Genomic DNA, 20,895 nt, shown 5'->3' with positions numbered 1-20,895 from the left:
AACCGTAAAATCCTTGTCATAGATGTAAATCATCGCAACCAAAATTACAGGGCGTTTATATCAGCATTCGCGATCATCAAGGTCGTAGAAGAGTGGATAAACAATTAGTATCCTTATTAACGTTGAATGTAATCCCCGATGGATTGCATTTCGATAGAACGAGTGATGTGTTTTTTAAAAAATCATTGCCCCATCGGAAAAATTATCGCAATTCCGGGATCACTGTCATAATTTTAAAAATAATTTTCAAAAGTCACTGGAGCATTTGGTTTACCCAATAACGAACAATAGACTCGATTTGTCGAGTCATATGGCGATGATTTGGGTTCAGATATTGATGACTCGAGGAGATCGACTCTCATCCTCCAGTGACCTCTGACTTCGAGTATTACATCTTCATTTTTTTTTGTTGAACGATTCAACTTCAACGAGAGTGATTACGAAATGGGAACAGTCATCATCATCATACCAAAACAATTCAAAGACTTCACAGAATTTAGTTTACCGATGGCATCGCATGGCCAACGTTTCGGAGAAGGGGTGGGATCCACTTGTAAGAGGGGCTCTCAGAACATCCCCTCTTCTTCAATGTGTCTTCACTTCAGAGGCATATATATACTGGAGCATCTTGGAATTCAGAAGGAATCAGTGGTGATTTGTCAGGAATTCGATCTGCTAAATATTATTTTTTATTTTTTCATTGGATCCAGTTGAGCTGCGATAGATGACAGTTGAAATTTTAATTCGCTCAAGGTTTGATGAAGTGACTTTTGTGGTCGAAATTCAAATTTCAGAAGTGATTTTTTTCTCGATCTTTCATTTAATTTTTTTTTTGAAAAAAAATTTTTTTAGATGATTTCGCGGTTGATTTGGGTTCTTGTTATTTTTACTGCGGCCCTTGTGTACCAATCAACGATGGCGGTAAGTTGAAAGATTGTATTCGCCCTGGTTTTTGTAATTTACATGCAATCAAGGCATGTAATGTAAACATGAAATAATGTGAATGGGTGCAATTCGAGTGAGATATCTCACGATTTCGTAACCAGGACAATCCTATCGTGTACTTCATCGGTTTACCCACACCTAATTAATTAATTGAATCCTACGCGCTCGGAATTTCGTAAATTTTCACTTTTACCAACTTCTTCCCATGATTTTCTGTCACTCAGTAATTATCCCGTAATGTGGGTGAATCATCCCTTTCGATTGAAGAAAGAAAAACAATGAAAAAGAATATTTTTTCTGCCAATTAATTTTATGAAAAATCCAGAAAATGCATCAGTGGGATTATTAATTAAAAAATTGATTAGTAATCATTTCGGCAAATGGAAATTTCCGCGGAAAATTAGATGCTGAAGAGGAATTATGAAATATTGCGGCGGGTGTTAGACAAAGGAAGGGCCAGGATCGTAAAAAAATAGAGGAGTTAGTCGTGTATGAAGACTGCGCAATCCATTCATTTTCACCGGAAGGTGGATACGACAGGAGGAACAATAAAGTTGCTCCAATCGAATCGCGATCAATGTTATCACACGTTGGATGATGAATCGGTAGAACGTAGAGTAATGAATAAAACTTGGATATCCGCTTAAAGAGCAATGTTTGTGATTCCGGTCACTCCATCACTCCGGATGTTCCTGAATCGATGAACTTCAAATTTCCCGAGTAATTTCCACAGGGACAGAATTTTTTTTATCTCGAAATGATTAAAAAAAATCGTCTCAAATGGTTTCTCCGCTTAAGGAGAATGAATTAACCAAAAAGGGCTTTATCTTTCTAATTGTTACAGCAAGTCGATGGATATCGTCCAGGAGTGGATTACCCCATCTACAATTCCGTTCCTTTCGGTCTTACTTTCAACTGCAGAGGGAAATTACCCGGATATTATGCGGATCCTGAGGCGAGATGTCAGGTCTGGCACTGGTGCCTTCCCAGTGGTCGAATGTTCAGCTTTTTGTGTCCCAATGGAACTGTCTTCAGTCAGACAACTAGAGTCTGTGACTGGTGGTTCAAGGTTGACATTATATATTTCCACGAATTATGAATTTACCGGAGAGTTAGAAATCAGAAATCGAAATTTATTTCGCGTTCGGTTGTTTAATTAATTTTTTATTGCGATTACCAGGTGGACTGCAATGAATCACCGAGACTCTATGGAATCAATGACGATTTGTACAGAGATGCCAATGGAAACCGGATATGAATTATGATACGTCGACACTTATTTATGCACTCAATAAAAATATGAAAACTCGAGGAATTGTGATATTTTATCCACTTGAATCGGGGAATTTATCAACATAGATCGGTCGAATAGAAATCCCTATTATCCATCAGGTTAAATAAAACAAACAATAACAATTGACTCATCTGACACTTTATTTGACTAAAAACGTTGAAAATACAAAATTCATCACTTATCCCACATAAATCTATATATTACATGTCCTCATGTCATTGAATAATTCAAAAATCTATTTTTCATCCAATTTTATTCACCAGAACCATTAACCATTAAAAAATAAGGCTGGAGGAAAAAACAGAAGCGAACAACAATAAAACATTAATTAACAAACAAAAAAATTTTCTTAACAATCTACAAGATATTGCGAATGATATCAATCAACGTGAGATGCTGAACAATGGAAAAGAAACTTTACCTTTTCAATACAATTTTACTTGATTCGAGAAAAAATAATCATTTATTTTGTACAGAGAATTAAATATTTGTGACTCTCTTGAACAATTTTATCTCATCTACTTATCAATTATCTCTTTAGTCTGAGGTTGAACCGATGGAGTGGGTACTTATTCCAAATGGTATTGAGCAATCATGATTTCATTGAAAAGAGAATTGAGTACAGAAAAGGTAAACGTCCCTTCTGACTCTCGATTCTCAAATTTTTTTAATTATCAAATTACCTTTTGAACTTTATGAATTTATTTCCCGGATACCAGAGACCTTGAGTCTTCCATCTGGAATGACGAGAGTTCCTTAAAATATTTGATAAAGCGTTCCTTTAGGCCCACATGCAGCGAATTCTGCTGAATTAACACCTGAAATTTCTCCCGTTCTTATCACCAAGAGCATCACATTTTCCTCTGACGATAGCGTTGAACGAGTGATATGAGGCCTTGGGCTACGAATGGCCACGTGATCATCAGGACAAATATTCGAGGAGAGCAGTCCCTGAGTGGCCACCACTTGGGATAAATGCTTGGACATTCCTAAAAAGTTCAACCATTAGATTTGATACTTTCATTGGAAAATTGTCTGAACAATTTGGAGTCTCACATGCTGTGGTGCTAACGCTTGCAATGCCCTTCCCTCCAATCCCCTCACCCTCCCAGTTATCCTATCCAAATCCCTCTGAAGATTCTGCATGGTAACAGCGATGTGACTGAGAAACTCGGCATTATCCTTCTTCTCCCTCGAGCGTCCTCTCTCCTGACTGCACTTGATCTCCTCAACGTCATTTTTATACCCATTCGTGAGACTTTTCGATACCTTCCCATTACCCTGCCCCAGAGACTTTGTCACTGTTCTCTCAGGTGCTATCTGAAAAAAAAACGTCGCGTTTGAAAAAAAAAACACCGATGACTTATGCATTGAAATGACAGTCACTCTGAATTGCGTAAAACATTGTCGCCACTGGTGGTTTGGACGGTGGAAAATTACCTCGACCGTGTCTTTAAATTCCTCATCCTCACCATCAGTGTCAGGTGGGAGAGGACTAGCACTGTGACTACTTGCTGGGCTAGTCTCCAAACTGCTCGTTATGTGTCTCGATGGGTTTCTCACTCTCTGAGGTGATGTCTCCCTCGATCCTGATTGAATAAAATAATTAATCTGATTGGATTGACACGAATCTGGCAATTAATCGGGTTTTTACCAAGAGGGGAACCAGAGAGTGGAGAGCCTGGTTGTGATCTCATTCTCTCGATAACTGGTCCCACCAATAGTTCAAGGTCCTCAGCCGGAACACTCTCGTAAAATGCATCGAGACTACCCAAGAATGTCGCTACGTTGTCCGTGTAGGACATTGTCTCGACAATTTTTTTCAATTCATCGACGTAATTGTTCATCGCCTCTTGGCGACTCATGTTTCCCAGCCTCATCCATGCGTCCCATTTTGCTTTTTTCACAACTTCCCAAAAGGCGGGTTTCGACTGCTGACAGGGACCCTCTGTTGCCTGTTTATAGTAGCCGTAAAAACGCAGCTGGAGCTCATGACTTGGTTGATAAGCACCTGAAGATTTATCAGTGATGAGACCAAAATATTGATTTCAGACAAACTGAAATTCCGTAGATACTCATTGTTTCTTATTTTAGCTAATTATTCATGAATTAAAATGAATGTAAAATGGAAAAAATTGTTCGATACAACAAAAACGTCGTGAATCATTGATTGATTCGTTTTAGTCTCAACTAAAAAATTTACGAGTGAGAGAATTAAAATTTCTAATTTACACGAAACAAATCAAAGTTCATGACCAATTTTTTTTCAGTCTGAAATAATTCCCCGTGTAAGAATGAATCTCCTCGATAAATCAAATGCTCGGTCCTGAAATCTTTGTTAAAAGTGAGAATGTGAAAGTGTTAATCCAATTTTTTACACTCATCAGAGCCCGACCAGACGTATCCTCGTCGTCACTCTCACTTTCGAAATTTCACGCTGTAGCGAATAACATGAGCAAAAGGTAACTGTCAGTTGCTGGATGATCAGATGGGCCAAGATATGACAGACATGTAAAAACCCCCAGCCCCCAGTGAGAAAATCTAATGTGAAATCATGTGTCCCCACAGACAAAAAACTCATCAATAATTAAATAACTAGATTCCTGACTCGAATGCATTAATAACATCACCTTCGGTGTCAAAAAAATCAACAAAAGATTTCGATGCACTAGAAATATTCTTTCCAAATTTCCCGACAGCTGAGATAAATTTTTCCATAATTTCCAGTGGCCAAAAGATCATTCATTAGGTCATGTGGACTTTGTCACTAACGTCACAAATTAATTTCAAACCAAAAGATAATAACTCATCATCATGGCTCAGACCCTTTCCCCTCTCCATTAACAATTTGATAGTAGATAATTAAAAATAATAAACGTACCATTTTTTGGTAGACTCTTAATAACATTAACTGCAGCAACGAACTTTTCTTCGGTAGTCATACCTTTCCCTTCACTCAACAATATTAAAACCTTGTATTTACGTCTCACGTATTAAACTTGGAAAAATGAAAGAAAATAAAATTTAAGACACTCGACAGTTGCATTCACTTCAACAACACTCTTGCTGTACAGAACTAGTCCACCAGAGCTGTTAGGGGAGCACAACTAGCTCCGAACCGTGAGTCTAGGTACTAAATGAAAATGAATGAAAATAGGTGAGAATTATTTATTTCTATTTTTGTTTGTGGGAGGCTCGGCCAATCGTTATCGAGATCGTTTTCACTCCATCGAGGGCTCAAAAGTCATCTCGATGTTGATTGTGTGTTTATAAATGAATATGTGGAACACCAATACATTTTGGAAGAGACAGCGGTGACATCTGGAACCTCCATTGATGATAATGATGATGATGAGCAAGAATTTTCGGGAATTCATTGAATAATTTCATCTTTTATTTTCAATCAAATAAATATCAAAAATACATCTCAAAAATAAATTCAGTCATGTCTCTATTCCTTAAAACATACGTGGAATATATATTCTACTAATATATGATATAGAAATATATAAGAATAATATACTAACTTTTTCTGCAAATCGGCCAATTTTTAATGCTTGAATGTATATTTTTGTATTTCACATTTTTTCACTTAGCACTACCGAATTTTTCTGCAGTGAGCGGTTGTATTCATCGGTGGAATTTATCGGAGAATAATTCCACGTGAAATTTGAATTTTACCGCTATGAGCAGCGGAAAATGGCGGTCATAGGGACCCCGCAAATTGTTCATTACAACTAGTCGATTCTCTTACGGACAAAGTAACGCCGATAAACGGTACATTATTAACGTTATTCTCAATCTGAGTGAATGGTTGAGGTCATAAATCCGGTGTCATAAGTGAGCCGAGGTGTTCAAGGTAACCCAGTGCTATTGATTTCGTCATTACTCCAATCAACTCCGATATTATAGATAACAACAAAGAACACGGGAGTAAATTTCAAGGGACGAGTACACGTAAAAATTCAGTGATTGCATTGTGGAATTTGATGGTTTAATGAGTGAAATTTTCTCTCAATTTAAACCATACCTGAATATTATGCATCCAAATAACAATTGGAATGCGCGTCGATATTGTGCCTGAGTTGATTTTAATGAGTCAACAATTCTGATGAATATTGATGAATTTACAAATTTTTTTGGATGACCAAAAATAGTGCGAATATTTTATTTAGATGATATGGGGATCGACAATTTTTTTGGAACACGAATGCAATTTTTTTGGAATGCGAATGCATTTTTTTTTGGGTTGTTTTGGAAGAAATTGGAATTGTGTTTATGGTTTCAGGATTCCTTGGATAATGACGACTGTTGGAAAAGGTCGAGGACGGGGTAGAAACACTGAGGAACCTACCCTGAGAAAACCTGAACCACCCTATTGGCCAAGAGATGAATTGATCGAAAGGATTCGAGGGATTGATATCAATGACGTGGCTACCATCAGGGACTCATCGAGTCCATTGTCTGAAATTGTTCGCGACCGGAATGACTTGAAAGACATCGCTAAACTTTACAATGAAGCACTGGAGGACAGAAGTTTTATCTCACACTTGCTGGCGATATTTGAGAATCCCAGCAACAATTTTCCGGCTTTTCTCACAATACTCCAGCCTGATTACGAAGATAGAGAGGATTTTTTCAAAAGATCGCCTTCTAGATTCCTGAATTTTGTATATTTAATGGGTGAGGTTCTCCAACGACCCTGTAAGTTCCTTCCCGGCCCCATGTACACTCTATTCATATCGGCGGTCATTAATTTATGTAAAATTTTACTGGAGTCCGGTGAGGAGGACGAAATTGAAGTTGTCATGAATCAAATTTGGCTCAACGGAGAAAGACTGAATGCAGCTCAACCCAAGGAGCTAGCAGAATTATTGAATCAAATCAAGGGTGTACTCATATCCAAGAATTTGAGCACTAGGTCAAGGGCAATGCTCTTGTACTCGATTGAAATTGCGCATAATAATTGCTCGACAGCGCTGGAAGCTGATCTACAAAAATTCTATGAATCAAATTTAGGAAAATCGACAATCGATGAATTACTGAATCGAAGGAATCTCGCGGCCATCAGTGAAGCTAGAAATTCCGAGCCGAGAATTCCAGAACTCAAAATTCCAGAAAGACGTGAGTATTTCTTTTTTTTTTATTTCTCAATATCAAATTTTCTGCACTTTTTTTGCGATGTTAACGATTTTTGAGGTGAAATTGTAATTTTGTTGACAGAATCTCCTCCTCGATTTAATCCCAATAAAAATCCGAAAAAAACAGAGGAGAAGGAGCCGCACAAGCATCCGCAACCTAATCAGGCACGGCCCCGTGCCATTCGAGGTTCAGGTGTCAATGGAAGTCGCGATGAGGAGAAAAAAAATACAAGGGATTCGTCTTCAAACTGGTCAGACGGAAAAAAAGGATGGGGTCATGACGATCGTTTTGAGAGAGACTACTAAAAGACTATTTCAAGCTCGCGACTTTTGACGATTCAGCACATAGCTTTACAATTAATTTAACATTTTTAAATTGTGAATGACATTTTTGTTCGTCCCGTACAATTGAAATATTAATTATGAAATATCGAATAAATCCTTAACAAATTAATTTTTCTGCTCGAGTGACATTTTTTAACATTCACTCCCCGAATTCCGTTGACTTTTCTCTAAGGCGAAAAATTTATTTAAAAATTATAATGCAAAACAATCTCGTATTTTAATTCAATTCCACGATACGTGAGGTCTGCACCATCGTTCACATTTTTCAAGATGTCGGTGGAGTGACAAGTGTGCTCTGAATGTTTTTAAAAATATAACAATAACACAGCTCTGTCAATAAACAACAACTTGATCCGACAAAATCATTGGTGGAAAAATCGGGGGCTTATCGACCTGAGGGAAGCTATCGTCATTGGGTGAGTAATATCAGACTCTTCTGACGAAACAACACGTATTGATTCACCGTGAAAAACCTTTTACGGTAAAAATCTAGGGCAGTAATGGAATTAATTTTAGAGTGATTCAAATCCTTCAATTCATCCTCTATAATCCCAAAGCAATTACTCGGGATATTTTTATTTGCAGTCGAAGAGGGAATTTTTTCGGATAAAATCGTCCAAACACTGGCATTATCAATGAGAGCACTCCGGACATGTCGTACACTGAACTGGAACATGGCTATCAGGTAAATAAACAAAAAAAAAGGTGGCCAACACCCGAGGTAATTTTTTTTTTTAATTAATTAATTTTTTGGCTTTATCAAGGATCTTCGGAGCACTGGTCGTCCAATATTCTACGTAGGTGATATCGGTGCTGTACCCCAGAATCTCGTGGGCGGAATACCGTCTGCAATCTACAGGTCATCCAAACGCGTATGTAGAATTCTACCCTAGCCACTAATTTCTTTTCCACATATTATCTGAAAATCCCGTCGAGCTTCTATTTGCGTTGAGACTTCAGTCAAAAAAAAAAATCTTGTTCAATGAATAAACGCTTTTATGTTCCGATAATTTTATTGACTTTCCTTATTAAAAATCAAAAAAATCACCCAGGAAATCGAAGCAATGATTCACTCGGTCGTTGGTGTGCAGTCAATCTGCCGTCTTCCTCACCCTAATTCTTTTCTAATTTTGTGCCAATGATATTTTTATCCCGAAAAATGAACGGTGGCGCTCTAGGAAGTGAGTTACGTCCTCAACTATCAGTGCTATCACATCCTTCCTCTGTCAAAAGTTTAATAAAGCCCTCGAGAACTCGTGGAAATTTTCCACCAGGTGCCATGAGAGAGAAAAACTGAAAATTCTGCTCGACTGACTTTTCTATTTTTCAATTTAACTCGCGTTTCGTGTCAATTTTAATTAGTTTTACGTGACTTGTCGATGGCTGGAGAGTGGTGGAAATTTTGGTACGTTTTCCACCAGCTCTGGGAGTGGATTATCCATAAATCCGAGAATATTCGCGACAGGGTGGGAGTTACTTGGTAATTGATCGAAGGATATCCGTGAATTATTATTGATTGGGGTGTTTAATGGGCCTCAATGTATTTTAGTGAAACTGAGGGACAGTTGAGGCCCACTGGGCTCAGGTGTCACGTCAGGTGGTGCCCTGGAGAGACACGTCACCGAGACAGCAGTAATTATCAGGACAATGACGTTATTTGGCAAATTATGGTATTTTTCGTTGCGAAAGTGTTGAAAAATAGAGTTCTCTAAAAATAGACTAATTATCTAGATAATTCAGTACTAACACAAGGAATATTCAAATTTCGCCGGGTGATCCTCTTTTAATCCAATCACAAAATTAAATAATTATTAATGAAAAGGTGAATGAATCGATTCACCGAATAGGTAAGTTTTCGGGGAAAATTATCAGAATCTGAGAGAGATGGGGAAATTTTTATAAAGACCTTTTTTGTATATCTCGTTCCACTCCACAAATGAGGTCCTGATAAAAATTTCGCTATCTCTCGTGGATTCCGAGATAATCCTGTAATTATTACATTTGATTTAATTGCGTAATTGGATTTTTATTTCTTGATGATATTGACAATATTGTTTTTATGATAACACCCATTGAAATTTAATTATCGGAGTTAATACGGATAAAGTAGAACCACAGTCTTTCAATGTCACGGTGTGCGTTGATAAGACGATTTGTCTCTCGGCTTATCTCTAGATTCTCAGCTTTATTCCGTGTACTCTTGATATTAGAGAGTTTGACCTGTGGAGTTATACAGGAATAATCGCGATCCCCCGATTCCCTCACATCTAAATCGAATTTTGCTCCCGTAGATATCCTTAATTCAGAAAAAAAATTCCCCAAGATAATCTCGAGATAATACCGATTGATACTAACGATCCCGGTCACCTACATCGGACAATGAGTGCCGAGTGTAAAAACAGTGATTACTTCGATTACTTCGAGGATATATGCACGACTGGATACTTGAGCCCTTATCACCAATCTCAACTCATGGTAAAACAAAGTATAGCAATAAAAAATGAAAAAAATCGATTGTACATTTTAAAATAGATAAATAACTCCTCAGACGATTTCGATTCGCCCTATCTCATTGAACATGTAATTATCTCTGACAATTAAACAAATTAAAAATTATCTATCAAATAATCCCGTCCACGATCGAGAATTGAGTGAAACGTGATTGACATTTACAAGAATGTTTGCGTCGGAACCGCTTAATGAATGATAATTTCGTCGTATTGTATACGCGTCACATGTTAATTTAATGAAGGCCTGCAACAAGGATAAATACAAATAGTGTCTCACAGTCAGTCTCCAACTCCACAGAAAAATAAAAAATAAATCACACTCTTCTATTTCATTTAAACTTCCTCTCGGTTAGTGAAGTTTTAATGAAGTCGTTCTTCTCAGGAATAAAAAGCGCTTGCGGAATCTCATTCAATAACGCGAGAAGGATGAAAATAGTCTCTGAGGAGAGAGACACACGTCATATGGCAATGTGATTGGAGTTATCGGTGGTATGAGCCAGTTGTGCTCTGGATGCGAGCGATAAATGTTCATTTCAGAGGGAAATCAATATTTTCTTCAATAAAAAATTGTCAACCGTGGAATATCCACTAGTACCGCGGATAAACAATTCTCCAGTCGGTTTTTAATAAAATAATAATTCTCTTCGATTAATTTCAAGAATAAACAAGTGTTGCAGGATAAATAAAGATCGCGCTGAACCTGATTCTATTCATGATCCATTCTGGTGAACAATTTGGAATAAATTATTATTAATAAATTTTTGCATAATCCAACGAAACATTGGATATTGATGGAGTGAAAACTATTGAAACAGTTTCAACTCCAATTTTACAAAAAACCGTAATTGTTTTTATTTTTTCCTCCCACAACACTTGATCTGCAGCTGCGCAATTTTAATTGCTCTAATAACGTTTTTTTTTTGTCTCATCACGGTCATCTGTTTATTGCAATTTCCACTGGACTTGATATTTTCCGGTTTTTTTTGGAATAGTGAAATGAAAGAGACTTCTTTTGCCTGGGGATTTGATAATGGAATGGACGTGGTGGAAGGACTGGTGGAGATTGAAAAAGTGGCGTCAGAGTAGAAGCCAGCAGGAGAATTTAGATGACTTTGACGATTGTTGTTACTGTGATGAGTGTCTCGTAAGAAGTCATTCTTTATCTTTACACCTATTCGATAACGTATACCGAAAGAACCGACAGGGGAACGGGAACGGTCATGGAATAAACCTTGAGAGTGTTTTCCCTGTGCTCGAGTAATTCGAATGTCAATGTTTTTGCTGTCTGTCATTAGAAACTATGAATCAACTCCACGTGCACTCGACTTTGACTGAAAATATCTCGGGTGCACACCCGGTGGTTAACAATTTAAATATAGAAATTCCGTTTTGTTGTTGGTCTAGATGAATTTTGGTATTTTGTTTCACCTTGGATGAATGGAGCTTGCGATGCTGACTTGTCCTGAATGAGGGACAGTAATGAGGACACGTTGAGGGTTGATGAGGGGTAATTGAGAATTTTTATTGATATTTCAGGGCGAGCTGTCGGACGGGTGTGTCACCGAGGATGGGTGCATGGGAGGAAGTGATTTTGAGGGTGAGGGCAAACAAGTCCTGGTGGGAATATGCGCCATGGCCAAAAAATCACAGAGTAAACCGATGAAGGAGATTCTAACGAGACTAGAGGAATTCGAATACATTAAAATCATAGTATTCGGTGAGGAGGTCATATTGAAAGAGCCCGTTGAGGATTGGCCGATCGTTGATTGTCTGATAAGTTTTCACAGCAAGGGATTTCCTCTGGACAAGGCCATCAGTTACGCAAATCTCAGGAATCCATTCATCATAAATAATTTACCGATGCAGTACGACATTCAGGTGATTCATCGATTCATTGTTCCGTTTGTGATTTACATCGCTGAGATATTTCATTTATCATCGATTTACCATTTTTTTCTTTGCAACTGATCTATTCAGGATAGGAGAAGGGTTTATGCTATTTTGGAGAGCGAGGGAATTGAAATACCCAGATATGCTGTACTCGATAGAGACTCAGCTGATCCAAAACGTAAGTAATTCTTTGTCCTGGGTAGAAAAATCTAACATTCATACTGATGTTTTCTCATTGAATCAAGTTGTAAATTGCTCTCTTGTTTCATCATTATCGGTAAGAATTTATCCAGTCGTGTGACGATTTATTGGTTAATTGTAAACTAATTGTTGAAGTTTTCCGTCCTGTAAATTAAACAGAACACATTCATGTCCTTGTGTAGGAGTACGTTTTTTAAAGATTGATTTCGCTGTTGCTATAATAAAATGTTGATTTTTGGTTTAATTTTTATCCTGTCGTGTTGAATGTTCCACTTTTGACATGCGAAGAACTAAGAATTTATTTCAGACCACGAACTGGTGGAGTCTGAGGACCACGTGGAGGTGAACGGTGTAACATTTAATAAACCGTTCGTTGAGAAACCTGTGTCAGCTGAGGATCACAATATTTATATATATTATCCAACATCCGCTGGTGGTGGCAGTCAACGTTTGTTTAGGAAAGTAAGTCATCGAATTTCTACGCCAATCATTTAATTAGCGTGCATTCGACGAATAATTGTTTTCCTTCAGATTGGCAGTCGGAGTAGTGTCTATTCCCCAGAATCTCGAGTCAGAAAGACGGGATCCTACATCTACGAGGATTTCATGCCTACCGACGGTACCGACGTCAAAGTCTATACAGTTGGTCCTGATTATGCTCACGCAGAAGCAAGAAAAAGTCCAGCCCTCGATGGCAAAGTGGAGAGAGACTCCGAGGGAAAAGAAATTCGATATCCCGTGATTTTGAGTAATGCCGAGAAGTTGATCAGCAGAAAAGTCTGTCTGGCCTTCAAACAGACCGTCTGCGGCTTTGATCTCCTGAGGTATTGATCCAACCAGCGCATTGATAGTGAAAAAAAACATTCATCCTTGGTTTATTCATTTTTCCGGTGGTTTTGTAGGGCAAATGGAAAGTCGTTTGTTTGTGACGTAAATGGCTTCAGTTTTGTCAAGAATTCCAATAAATACTACGACGACTGTGCCAAAATCTTGGGGAATATGATACTCCGAGAATTGGCACCGACCTTGCATATTCCTTGGAGCGTTCCATTTCAACTCGATGATCCACCGATAGTACCGACAACCTTTGGAAAAATGTAAGACACTCATTTATCGATAATTCATCTCGGTAACCACCAAATGCGTTCAACAGGATGGAATTGAGATGCGTCGTAGCAGTAATCCGCCATGGAGATCGTACCCCCAAACAAAAAATGAAAGTTGAAGTTCGCCATCCAAAGTTCTTCGAGATATTTGCCAAGTACGATGGCTACAAGCATGGCCACGTGAAATTGAAACGGCCTAAGCAGCTCCAGGAGATCCTGGACACAGCGAGGAGTCTTCTAGCTGAGATCCAGCATCGAGCCGCTGGGCCAGAGCTCGAGGAGAAGCAGGGAAAGCTGGAGCAGTTGAAGAGTGTCCTAGAAATGTGAGAGAGCATCCTCAAAAAAATTCACCAGCTCCAACAATCACTCCATCACTTCGACCAATCGATCCCTGAACTTGACTGATGATTTTTTCAGGTACGGCCATTTCTCAGGTATCAACAGAAAAGTCCAGATGAAGTATCAGCCCCGGGGAAGACCCAGGGGAAGCTCGTCCGACGATGGTAACAGCCACAGTATGAATCTTCCCATTAATTCATTAACATCAAAGTTTTTCTAGAATTTGTTGTCATTAAAATCATGATTCTTCATGGGTATCCCTCAGGATAACCAATAAACAATCATCGATGCTCTCCAAGAGGACACCAATTGTAATATGCATCCATTTCCATTATTTGTGTATCATCAATCGATTAATCCCAATGATTTTTACATTTAGATCGCTTGGGTGAGCCTTCACTCGTACTCATATTGAAGTGGGGTGGAGAGCTTACTCCAGCCGGTAGGATCCAGGCCGAGGAATTGGGGCGAATTTTTCGGTGCATGTACCCTGGTGGTCAAGGTAGACACCTTAGTGGTTCGTATCATGCGCAATTGTGCTTCTTATTTCATTTTATTTTTCAGTTTGAATATATTCAAGTGTATTGAATAGTAGTGTAAGTTTCATACGCAATTTTCTCATTCGATCCATCTTTCTTATGATTTTTCGTCACATCTGCACTCATGGCCAACTCATTAATGCAATTAGTGGATTAATCATTGAATAATTTGTTTAGGAGGATTATTTACTTATTGCAAATTCTTTGTCTCTTTTTTTCGCTAAAATTCCAGAGGATGACTCAGAGATGTTACCAAGCCACGGTAACTTTTCTAATTTCAATGGATTTTTTTTTTATTTACTTTTGTCACTTGATGGTTTTCAGCTTGCAGATTGACATTTGTTAGTTTAATTGTGCCACAGGGAATGAAAATACAAAGAGATAGTTTAGTTTATTAACGAAATGTTACTGTGGTTTGAATTATCATGGATTATGCACAGTTTTGTGTTTTCAATTATTTTCCTCATGTGGCATGATATCAAAGAGTGTTGATGCGAAAGTTTGGATCAATGATAGTAAAGATTGAATATTAAACGTCAGTTCAGTGGTGAAGGGGTCAAATGAGGGGGCTCAAATTAATTTCAAAGACGAGTTATTTTAATATCTCGTTCCACCGCTTCTCCACTGATTCGTCGGAACGCATTCCGATAATAAAATGAAATTACAGGGGAGTACGCGGGTGCTCAGGGATTGGGTCTGCTGAGATTGCACTCGACTTTCAGACACGATTTGAAAATTTACGCGAGTGATGAGGGCAGAGTTCAAATGACAGCCGCTGCATTTGCCAAAGGGCTTCTAGCGCTTGAAGGAGAGCTGACACCAATTCTGGTGCAAATGGTCAAGTCAGCAAATACGAATGGACTCCTTGACAACGATTGTGACAGCAGTAAGTACCAGAACATGGTGAAAACGAAGCTCCACGAGTTGCTCCAGCAGGACCGGGACTTCACTCCAGACGATCGAAGTCAGATAAATCCAGGGAATGCCCTGAGCATAAACGACGCTCTGGATTTCGTAAAGAATCCAGTGAAATGTTGTCAACACGTGCAGTCACTGATCCAGAAGTTGATGGACATTGTACGACTCAAGAAAGAAGACCCGAAGACCAAAGACGCCATTTTGTATCACGGCGAGACCTGGGAGTTGATGGGACGCCGTTGGGGAAAAATCGAGAAGGACTTTTGCACCAAAAACAAGCGTTTCGACATCTCCAAAATTCCGGACATCTACGACTGCATAAAGTATGATCTCCAGCACAACAATCACACCCTCCAATTCGATCACGCCGAGGAGCTCTACATCTACGCTAAATATCTCGCGGACATCGTAATCCCCCAAGAGTATGGACTGACCGTCCAGGAGAAGTTAACGATTGGTCAGGGGACTTGCACTCCGTTGTTGAAAAAAATCCGAGCTGATTTGCAAAGAAATATCGAGGAGTCTGGAGAGGAGACAGTGAATAGGCTGAACCCGAGGTACTCCCATGGGGTTTCAAGTCCTGGAAGACACGTTAGGACTCGCCTGTACTTCACCAGCGAGAGTCATGTTCACTCTCTGCTGACAGTACTCAGGTACGGTGGTCTCTTGGACGTTGTCAAGGATGAGCAATGGAGACGAGCGATGGAGTACGTCTCGATGGTCTCGGAGTTGAATTACATGTCGCAGATCGTGGTGATGCTGTACGAGGATCCGACGAAGGATCCCAGCAGTGAGGAGAGATTTCATGTTGAGCTGCATTTCAGTCCTGGTGTTAATTGTTGTGTACAGAAGAACCTTCCACCGGGTCCTGGCTTTCGTCCACACTCCAGAAACGAGAGTAGTCACAATTTGGAGACAAATTCCCAGTGCAGCACTCGAATCGAGGAGGAGGAGGAAGCCTTCATGGGGGATGTCTCCAGTCCGATCAGTCCTCAAGAGGTTTCAGACTCATCGCCACCGATGATTGAGACTGAGAATGCTGATTCGACACTCGATAGTCCCACGACGAGTCGAGCCATCGATATGATGGATTTGGATCCTAATATGATGGATGAACCGTATGACTCGGGTTTTCTTCAGGGCTCAGCACCCATTCCTATCAGTGCAAGGACTGTCGCTGGACACGAAGCTGCCAGGCTTGGGAGCCAATTGGCTGCCAGTCAGAGACAGAGAAGGGAAAGAGAGGGTCATAGCATCTGTGAACCGAGGGCGCGTAGCTATGATCATCAGAGACAGGAGAAACCAGATAAAAGTGAGTATCTGGAGAATTCCTGATGTTATTCCTCAACTTTTGGATTTTTTCGTGTCTTGAGGGATTCTCGCATGATCGGATGGCTCGAATGAATGATGTTGCATGACAGTTTATTTCCCTAATTTTTTGAATCAGTCTTTTTTTTCGGGGGGGAATACTAGAGATCTAGATTAAGGGATGCCAGGAAAGCAGAAATCCATGATATAATTTTGTTCGATTCCTTGATTTACTCCAGTCTTTTCTTTCGATTGATTAAAAATTTATCGTCTGACTCAGTAATTTATGAGTTCTGTCTTTATATTAAAATTGAAATGGAGCTGCAATGTGTCCTTGTGTTTCTTCTATTCTCTTTTGTAGCTGCAGATAAGCTGCAGTATCAAAGTCTCGACGCCGTCAACAGAGAAGGTACGTCCTGCGTGAGGATTGGAATAATCTTAAACTCTTTACTGGTCTCGTACGCATTACAAGAGTATAAAAATCGTCATGTTGATTTTTTTTTCCAAAATTCTTAATGTGAAAGATTGACACTCACGCAAATTACTCACTCAGTAGCATTTACAATTTTCCCAGGAGGTGAAAAACAACATGACTGTGATATTTTATTTTTTCATTATTTTGAAATAACTCTGCTCTGCGATGGTTGTGCGAGTGGTGACCCTCGAAAATATGAAAATATGTCAGAATGACTGTCGTTTGGACCACAAGACTCATCCATCCTGTGATCCATCCCATAGTTATTCGAAATAAATCCAAAACAAATTCCTAAATCCTCCAAGGAATGTTTTTTATATAATATCCTATTGATATAAAAATTAAACTCTCTATTTATTCACCGCTTTGAGGCACTTTATGATGTACATTTCCACAAGCGGTGGAAATGATCTCAAATACACGTGCCTTACACCATAAATCACAGTGCTGTGCGACTAATTGCTCAATCAACACAATTATTGGATCCTCACTTTTCTCTCTAACAAAATTTGTCCAGGGCTTTTGCTTTTTCTGGCTGACAATGATTGTCTGCATGTGTCTCTTGTGAGTGTGTGCTACTGAAAGAATCATATCTCACCATTCTAAGGAAAAAGGTAGAGCTTCCATTTTTAACCGGTTACGTGTTCTCCCGTTTGTTTAGGATTTTTATTTTCCATTTCCCAGGAGATCAGTGACATGAATTTAAACATCCACACCATCTCCCGGTGAAATTCCAATTAATCCACCACCGAATTAATATTTATTTGAATCTTTTGGTACTTGGTATTTACCATCTTTTTCTTTTTCTCTTTCTTTTCTCCCTTTCCTCCCACCACCACCTCAAAAAATCCCCGAACCCGTCACGAAAAATCAGAAGACCCGCGGTTGAAAAAATCGGCGCGTTCACGTCGCAATAGTCCAACCCTAACCGAATCTCGAAATATCCTGGGTATTCCGATGATACTCCCGTATACCCTGAGCTCACCAGAATTTCCAGCGCCACTCCTGGACTCTCTCCAGGAGCACGGACCCCTGGTTACCTTTCACAACACATCACTCGGCTCGCCAACGACAAAAAGGCCATCGATTCAAATATCAGACGACGCGAAACCCTTTATGAGTACACACCAAAGATACGGCCGCTCCAAGTCAACACTGACATTACCAGTAATTGAAGTCCCGGGTGAGTTCGGCCCGGTACGCTCAAAATCCCTATCACCAAGCCCTAGAGTAAATTGCCAATGTTATAACTGCAACATCTCTGAACTAATACTCCAGAGTCATGAATTGAGTCCCTCCGAGCGATCAAATTTACGAACATACTTTGCCCGCTCAATGTCACGTAAATTCATCAATTGCTCCTGTTACGGGGTATACGTAGACGGTCCAGTTTTATCTAATCAACGTGAGGATTTAATCCCCTCTGAAATAAACTCAAGACGTCAATCACTCGATCGAAATTCTCTTGTCGTTAAGAATTGTCTGTTAAATTTCGATAAATATCTTCGTCATCGATTGATAAAACGTCACTCGTGGCCACTTATTGTGAGAACCGAGGCTGATACAAGGCATGCTAGTTTACCACCAGAATCATCATCATGTACCTCTGATTGTAGTCCTAGTGCACAAGACTGTCATTATGTTAACTATCACAGTAGTTATGCCTGTAAGCACGATGAGAGAGACAGAAAGACACAATTATCAACAACCTTATCCAAAATCCATGCGCAACGATCCTTCTCATCCCCAGACACAAGACCTACGATCATTCAACCTGACCCTACATGCACAGCAAGGCGCCATCGTCACAGTATCTCCGGGCAGATGAGTTATTTCAAACTGCTGGGTATCAACGTTACCAAGAAGCTGACTGGTTCCGCTAATAGTTTATTCAGTACTGCTGTTATCAGTGGTTCATCAAGTGCTCCCAATCTCAAGGATATGGTACCACCACATGCATCAGCTGTTGCAGGTGAATAAATTCACTCCACAAAAATTTTTCATTGTCATTTGTGACAATTGTCTTGATTTCGTTCTATCGAGTAGCTATCGAGGGTTTCGGTGGAGTACCACCTATCAGACCACTGGAGACATTGCATAATGCCCTCTCGCTTCGGCAATTGGATTGTTTCTTGGAGATGATGACCAGTGCTCCCTTGTTCAGAACACCAGCTTCATCTCCACCGAAATTCCCATCGCCTGGAGGTTCTCAGGGCTCGCTAGTTCCTCACTTGTCGATTGCAGGGGCTATAGAGCCATCCAGGTAACGAGGTCTTGAATATTTTTTAATAAATATCTCCTAGATTCCCCTTGGTTTCTTGCAATGGTTTTTTCTCAGATTTATCGCCCCTTCTGGACTTCCTTACAAACCGGGGGAAGGGGGAGAAGTCGGTGATCATCGCGCGCAGCTGTCGCCAACGAGTCCTAACAGTAAGATGCCAATTTAATTTGGAGAGATGAAACAGTTAGTCGTCTTTTCTATCTCTTCAGTCGGTGTTATTTTTAAAAATCAGGTACAGGTTGGAGCAGTGAGCCCCAGTCATTCCTCTCCTCGGAGCCGTCCTCTCCAGCCCCTACGTCAGCAGGAGAATGCAGCATGTCGATAAGTCTAATCAGCAACGATGGAAGTCAGCCCTTCGCAGGTCCAAAGTTCTCTGCAGGTCCTTGTCTTGAGATGGACTTCAACGAATTCTGCATGGTGATGGATCAGGAGATCAGAGAGGGACGTGGCAGTATATCCTACACAGACTACTACAGCAGTGAGGACGGCACCATTCGGAAGACAGTTGAAGAACCAAAAGAGTCTATGGAAGATGAGGAGGAGCACACCCTGACGCTGCGACAGAGTGAAGAGCAGAAGAAACAGGACGTTCAATCTATATTCGAGCAGAAACCCAGTGGCTTCAAAAAGATCGGCAGATTTAGAGTCGAAAGCATGGAAATTGCTGATGAGGACGTCAGGATCAAGACTGTATTGAGCGCATCGCAGTCTCTCGAGAAATTGAGGGGTCAGAATATTTCCCCGTTGAAGAAAGACAGAATTGATGATGGGAAGAAATCGAGAAGCCTACGGGTTAAAAAGGGAAAAACCATTCTGAGATCACAGAGTGTATCGGGTGCTCAGGGAGATGAAAAAGAATCTAGTGGTGTTTATGAGGGATCACTCTCCACCACGAAATTGGGAAGCTTCTCCACCATGAGTGGAGGTGATCTGGAGAACTGGAAAAAATCAGTCGAGGAGAGACCTGCAAAACCTCCTCCAACAACTGATATTGCGGATGAACCGACACTCACTCTCGCTGGGAGTATGAAGGATAGCTCCAATGTCACGATTGGATTTGATATTAAGGGTGATAAACAATGTTGAGGATTTTGTACTTTAAATAAAGCCATTCCTGAGTGATTATTATTCCGATTTGTACGGGGAATAAATTGAAAGGTTTTACGATGTGGTAGAGATGTTCAAGGTGCTTACGAGCTTTTTAGAGCAGTTTCCGAACGAAAGTACCTGGTTAATAATTCGTAGGGCTGCTTTAGTTGGTAATGATGGATATGTGATGTAATTACAGTGACGAACGTGCAGATACTTAACAATAAATGTATTACTAGGATATTTTTAGAAGAATATAATGATGTTTTTAATTTTGTGAGAGGTCGTGTAATTGTTGTGAAGCTTAGGCTCTTTGTATAAATTATTGAGAGGTATGTACAAGTCCGCATTGTATTATGAATAAAAAACTGTTGAAAGTGATTTCGCATTTTTTTTTTCATTGCAAGGAATGAAGCTATGTGAAGTTGGCATCGAAGTTTGAAAAATCTAACTTTTTTTTGTTGGTTTGGATTGTACTCATTGAGTACTTGAATGTACCCTGTGCACTTTTTTT

The 20,895-nt window shown here is 39.7% G+C and overlaps 4 protein-coding genes across 27 annotated transcripts; 3 read left to right on the top strand and 1 right to left on the bottom strand.

Annotated features, from left to right (window-relative positions):
- Nucleotides 1-642: 642 nt before the first annotated feature.
- On the top strand, nucleotides 643-2,365 carry LOC105265732 (uncharacterized). Its single transcript, XM_011303417.1, has 4 exons — nucleotides 643-753; nucleotides 853-921; nucleotides 1,790-2,014; nucleotides 2,126-2,365. The coding sequence occupies exons 2-4, from the start codon at nucleotides 853-855 to the stop codon at nucleotides 2,201-2,203; spliced, it is 372 nt and encodes a 123-aa protein (XP_011301719.1). The 5' UTR covers nucleotides 643-753; the 3' UTR covers nucleotides 2,204-2,365.
- Nucleotides 2,356-5,201, bottom strand: LOC105265733 (acyl-CoA-binding domain-containing protein 4). Its single transcript, XM_011303418.1, has 5 exons — nucleotides 5,121-5,201; nucleotides 3,894-4,250; nucleotides 3,680-3,828; nucleotides 3,296-3,559; nucleotides 2,356-3,228 (listed from the first exon to the last, which is right to left on the bottom strand). Exons 1-5 carry the CDS (start codon nucleotides 5,179-5,181, stop codon nucleotides 3,091-3,093), a joined length of 969 nt encoding a protein of 322 aa, XP_011301720.1. The 5' UTR covers nucleotides 5,182-5,201; the 3' UTR covers nucleotides 2,356-3,090.
- A 107-nt stretch (nucleotides 5,202-5,308) lies between these two features.
- On the top strand, nucleotides 5,309-7,834 carry LOC105265731 (uncharacterized). Of its 2 annotated transcripts, none has more exons than XM_011303415.1 (3): nucleotides 5,309-5,396; nucleotides 6,528-7,363; nucleotides 7,463-7,834. In XM_011303415.1, exons 1-3 carry the CDS (start codon nucleotides 5,377-5,379, stop codon nucleotides 7,684-7,686), a joined length of 1,080 nt encoding a protein of 359 aa, XP_011301717.1. In that variant the 5' UTR covers nucleotides 5,309-5,376; the 3' UTR covers nucleotides 7,687-7,834. The 2 variants fall into 2 exon arrangements, with proteins under 2 accessions (XP_011301717.1, XP_011301718.1); XM_011303416.1 differs by lacking the exon at nucleotides 5,309-5,396 and adding an exon at nucleotides 5,907-6,098.
- A 156-nt stretch (nucleotides 7,835-7,990) lies between these two features.
- Nucleotides 7,991-20,762, top strand: l(1)G0196 (inositol hexakisphosphate and diphosphoinositol-pentakisphosphate kinase). 23 transcript variants are annotated; one of them, XM_011303403.1, is made up of 19 exons: nucleotides 7,991-8,141; nucleotides 8,311-8,410; nucleotides 8,490-8,597; nucleotides 11,772-12,113; nucleotides 12,213-12,303; nucleotides 12,634-12,788; nucleotides 12,858-13,150; nucleotides 13,229-13,423; nucleotides 13,480-13,755; nucleotides 13,850-13,947; nucleotides 14,151-14,288; nucleotides 14,543-14,572; nucleotides 14,978-16,540; nucleotides 16,898-16,945; nucleotides 17,886-18,194; nucleotides 18,762-18,983; nucleotides 19,058-19,274; nucleotides 19,350-19,441; nucleotides 19,525-20,762. In XM_011303403.1, exons 2-19 carry the CDS (start codon nucleotides 8,378-8,380, stop codon nucleotides 20,376-20,378), a joined length of 5,064 nt encoding a protein of 1,687 aa, XP_011301705.1. In that variant the 5' UTR covers nucleotides 7,991-8,141; nucleotides 8,311-8,377; the 3' UTR covers nucleotides 20,379-20,762. The 23 variants fall into 23 exon arrangements, with proteins under 23 accessions (XP_011301705.1, XP_011301703.1, XP_011301704.1 ...); XM_011303401.1 differs by having other exon boundaries at nucleotides 12,622-12,788; XM_011303402.1 differs by lacking the exon at nucleotides 7,991-8,141 and adding an exon at nucleotides 8,151-8,206 and having other exon boundaries at nucleotides 12,622-12,788.
- The last annotated feature ends 133 nt before the right edge of the window (nucleotides 20,763-20,895 follow it).

This window comes from Fopius arisanus, unplaced genomic scaffold (assembly GCF_000806365.1).
Source record: "Fopius arisanus strain USDA-PBARC FA_bdor unplaced genomic scaffold, ASM80636v1 scaffold00031, whole genome shotgun sequence".
NCBI lineage: Eukaryota > Metazoa > Arthropoda > Insecta > Hymenoptera > Braconidae > Fopius > Fopius arisanus.
The sequence above is the reverse complement of the archived record's forward strand: the minus strand, read 5'-3'. Positions and strand labels throughout refer to the sequence as shown.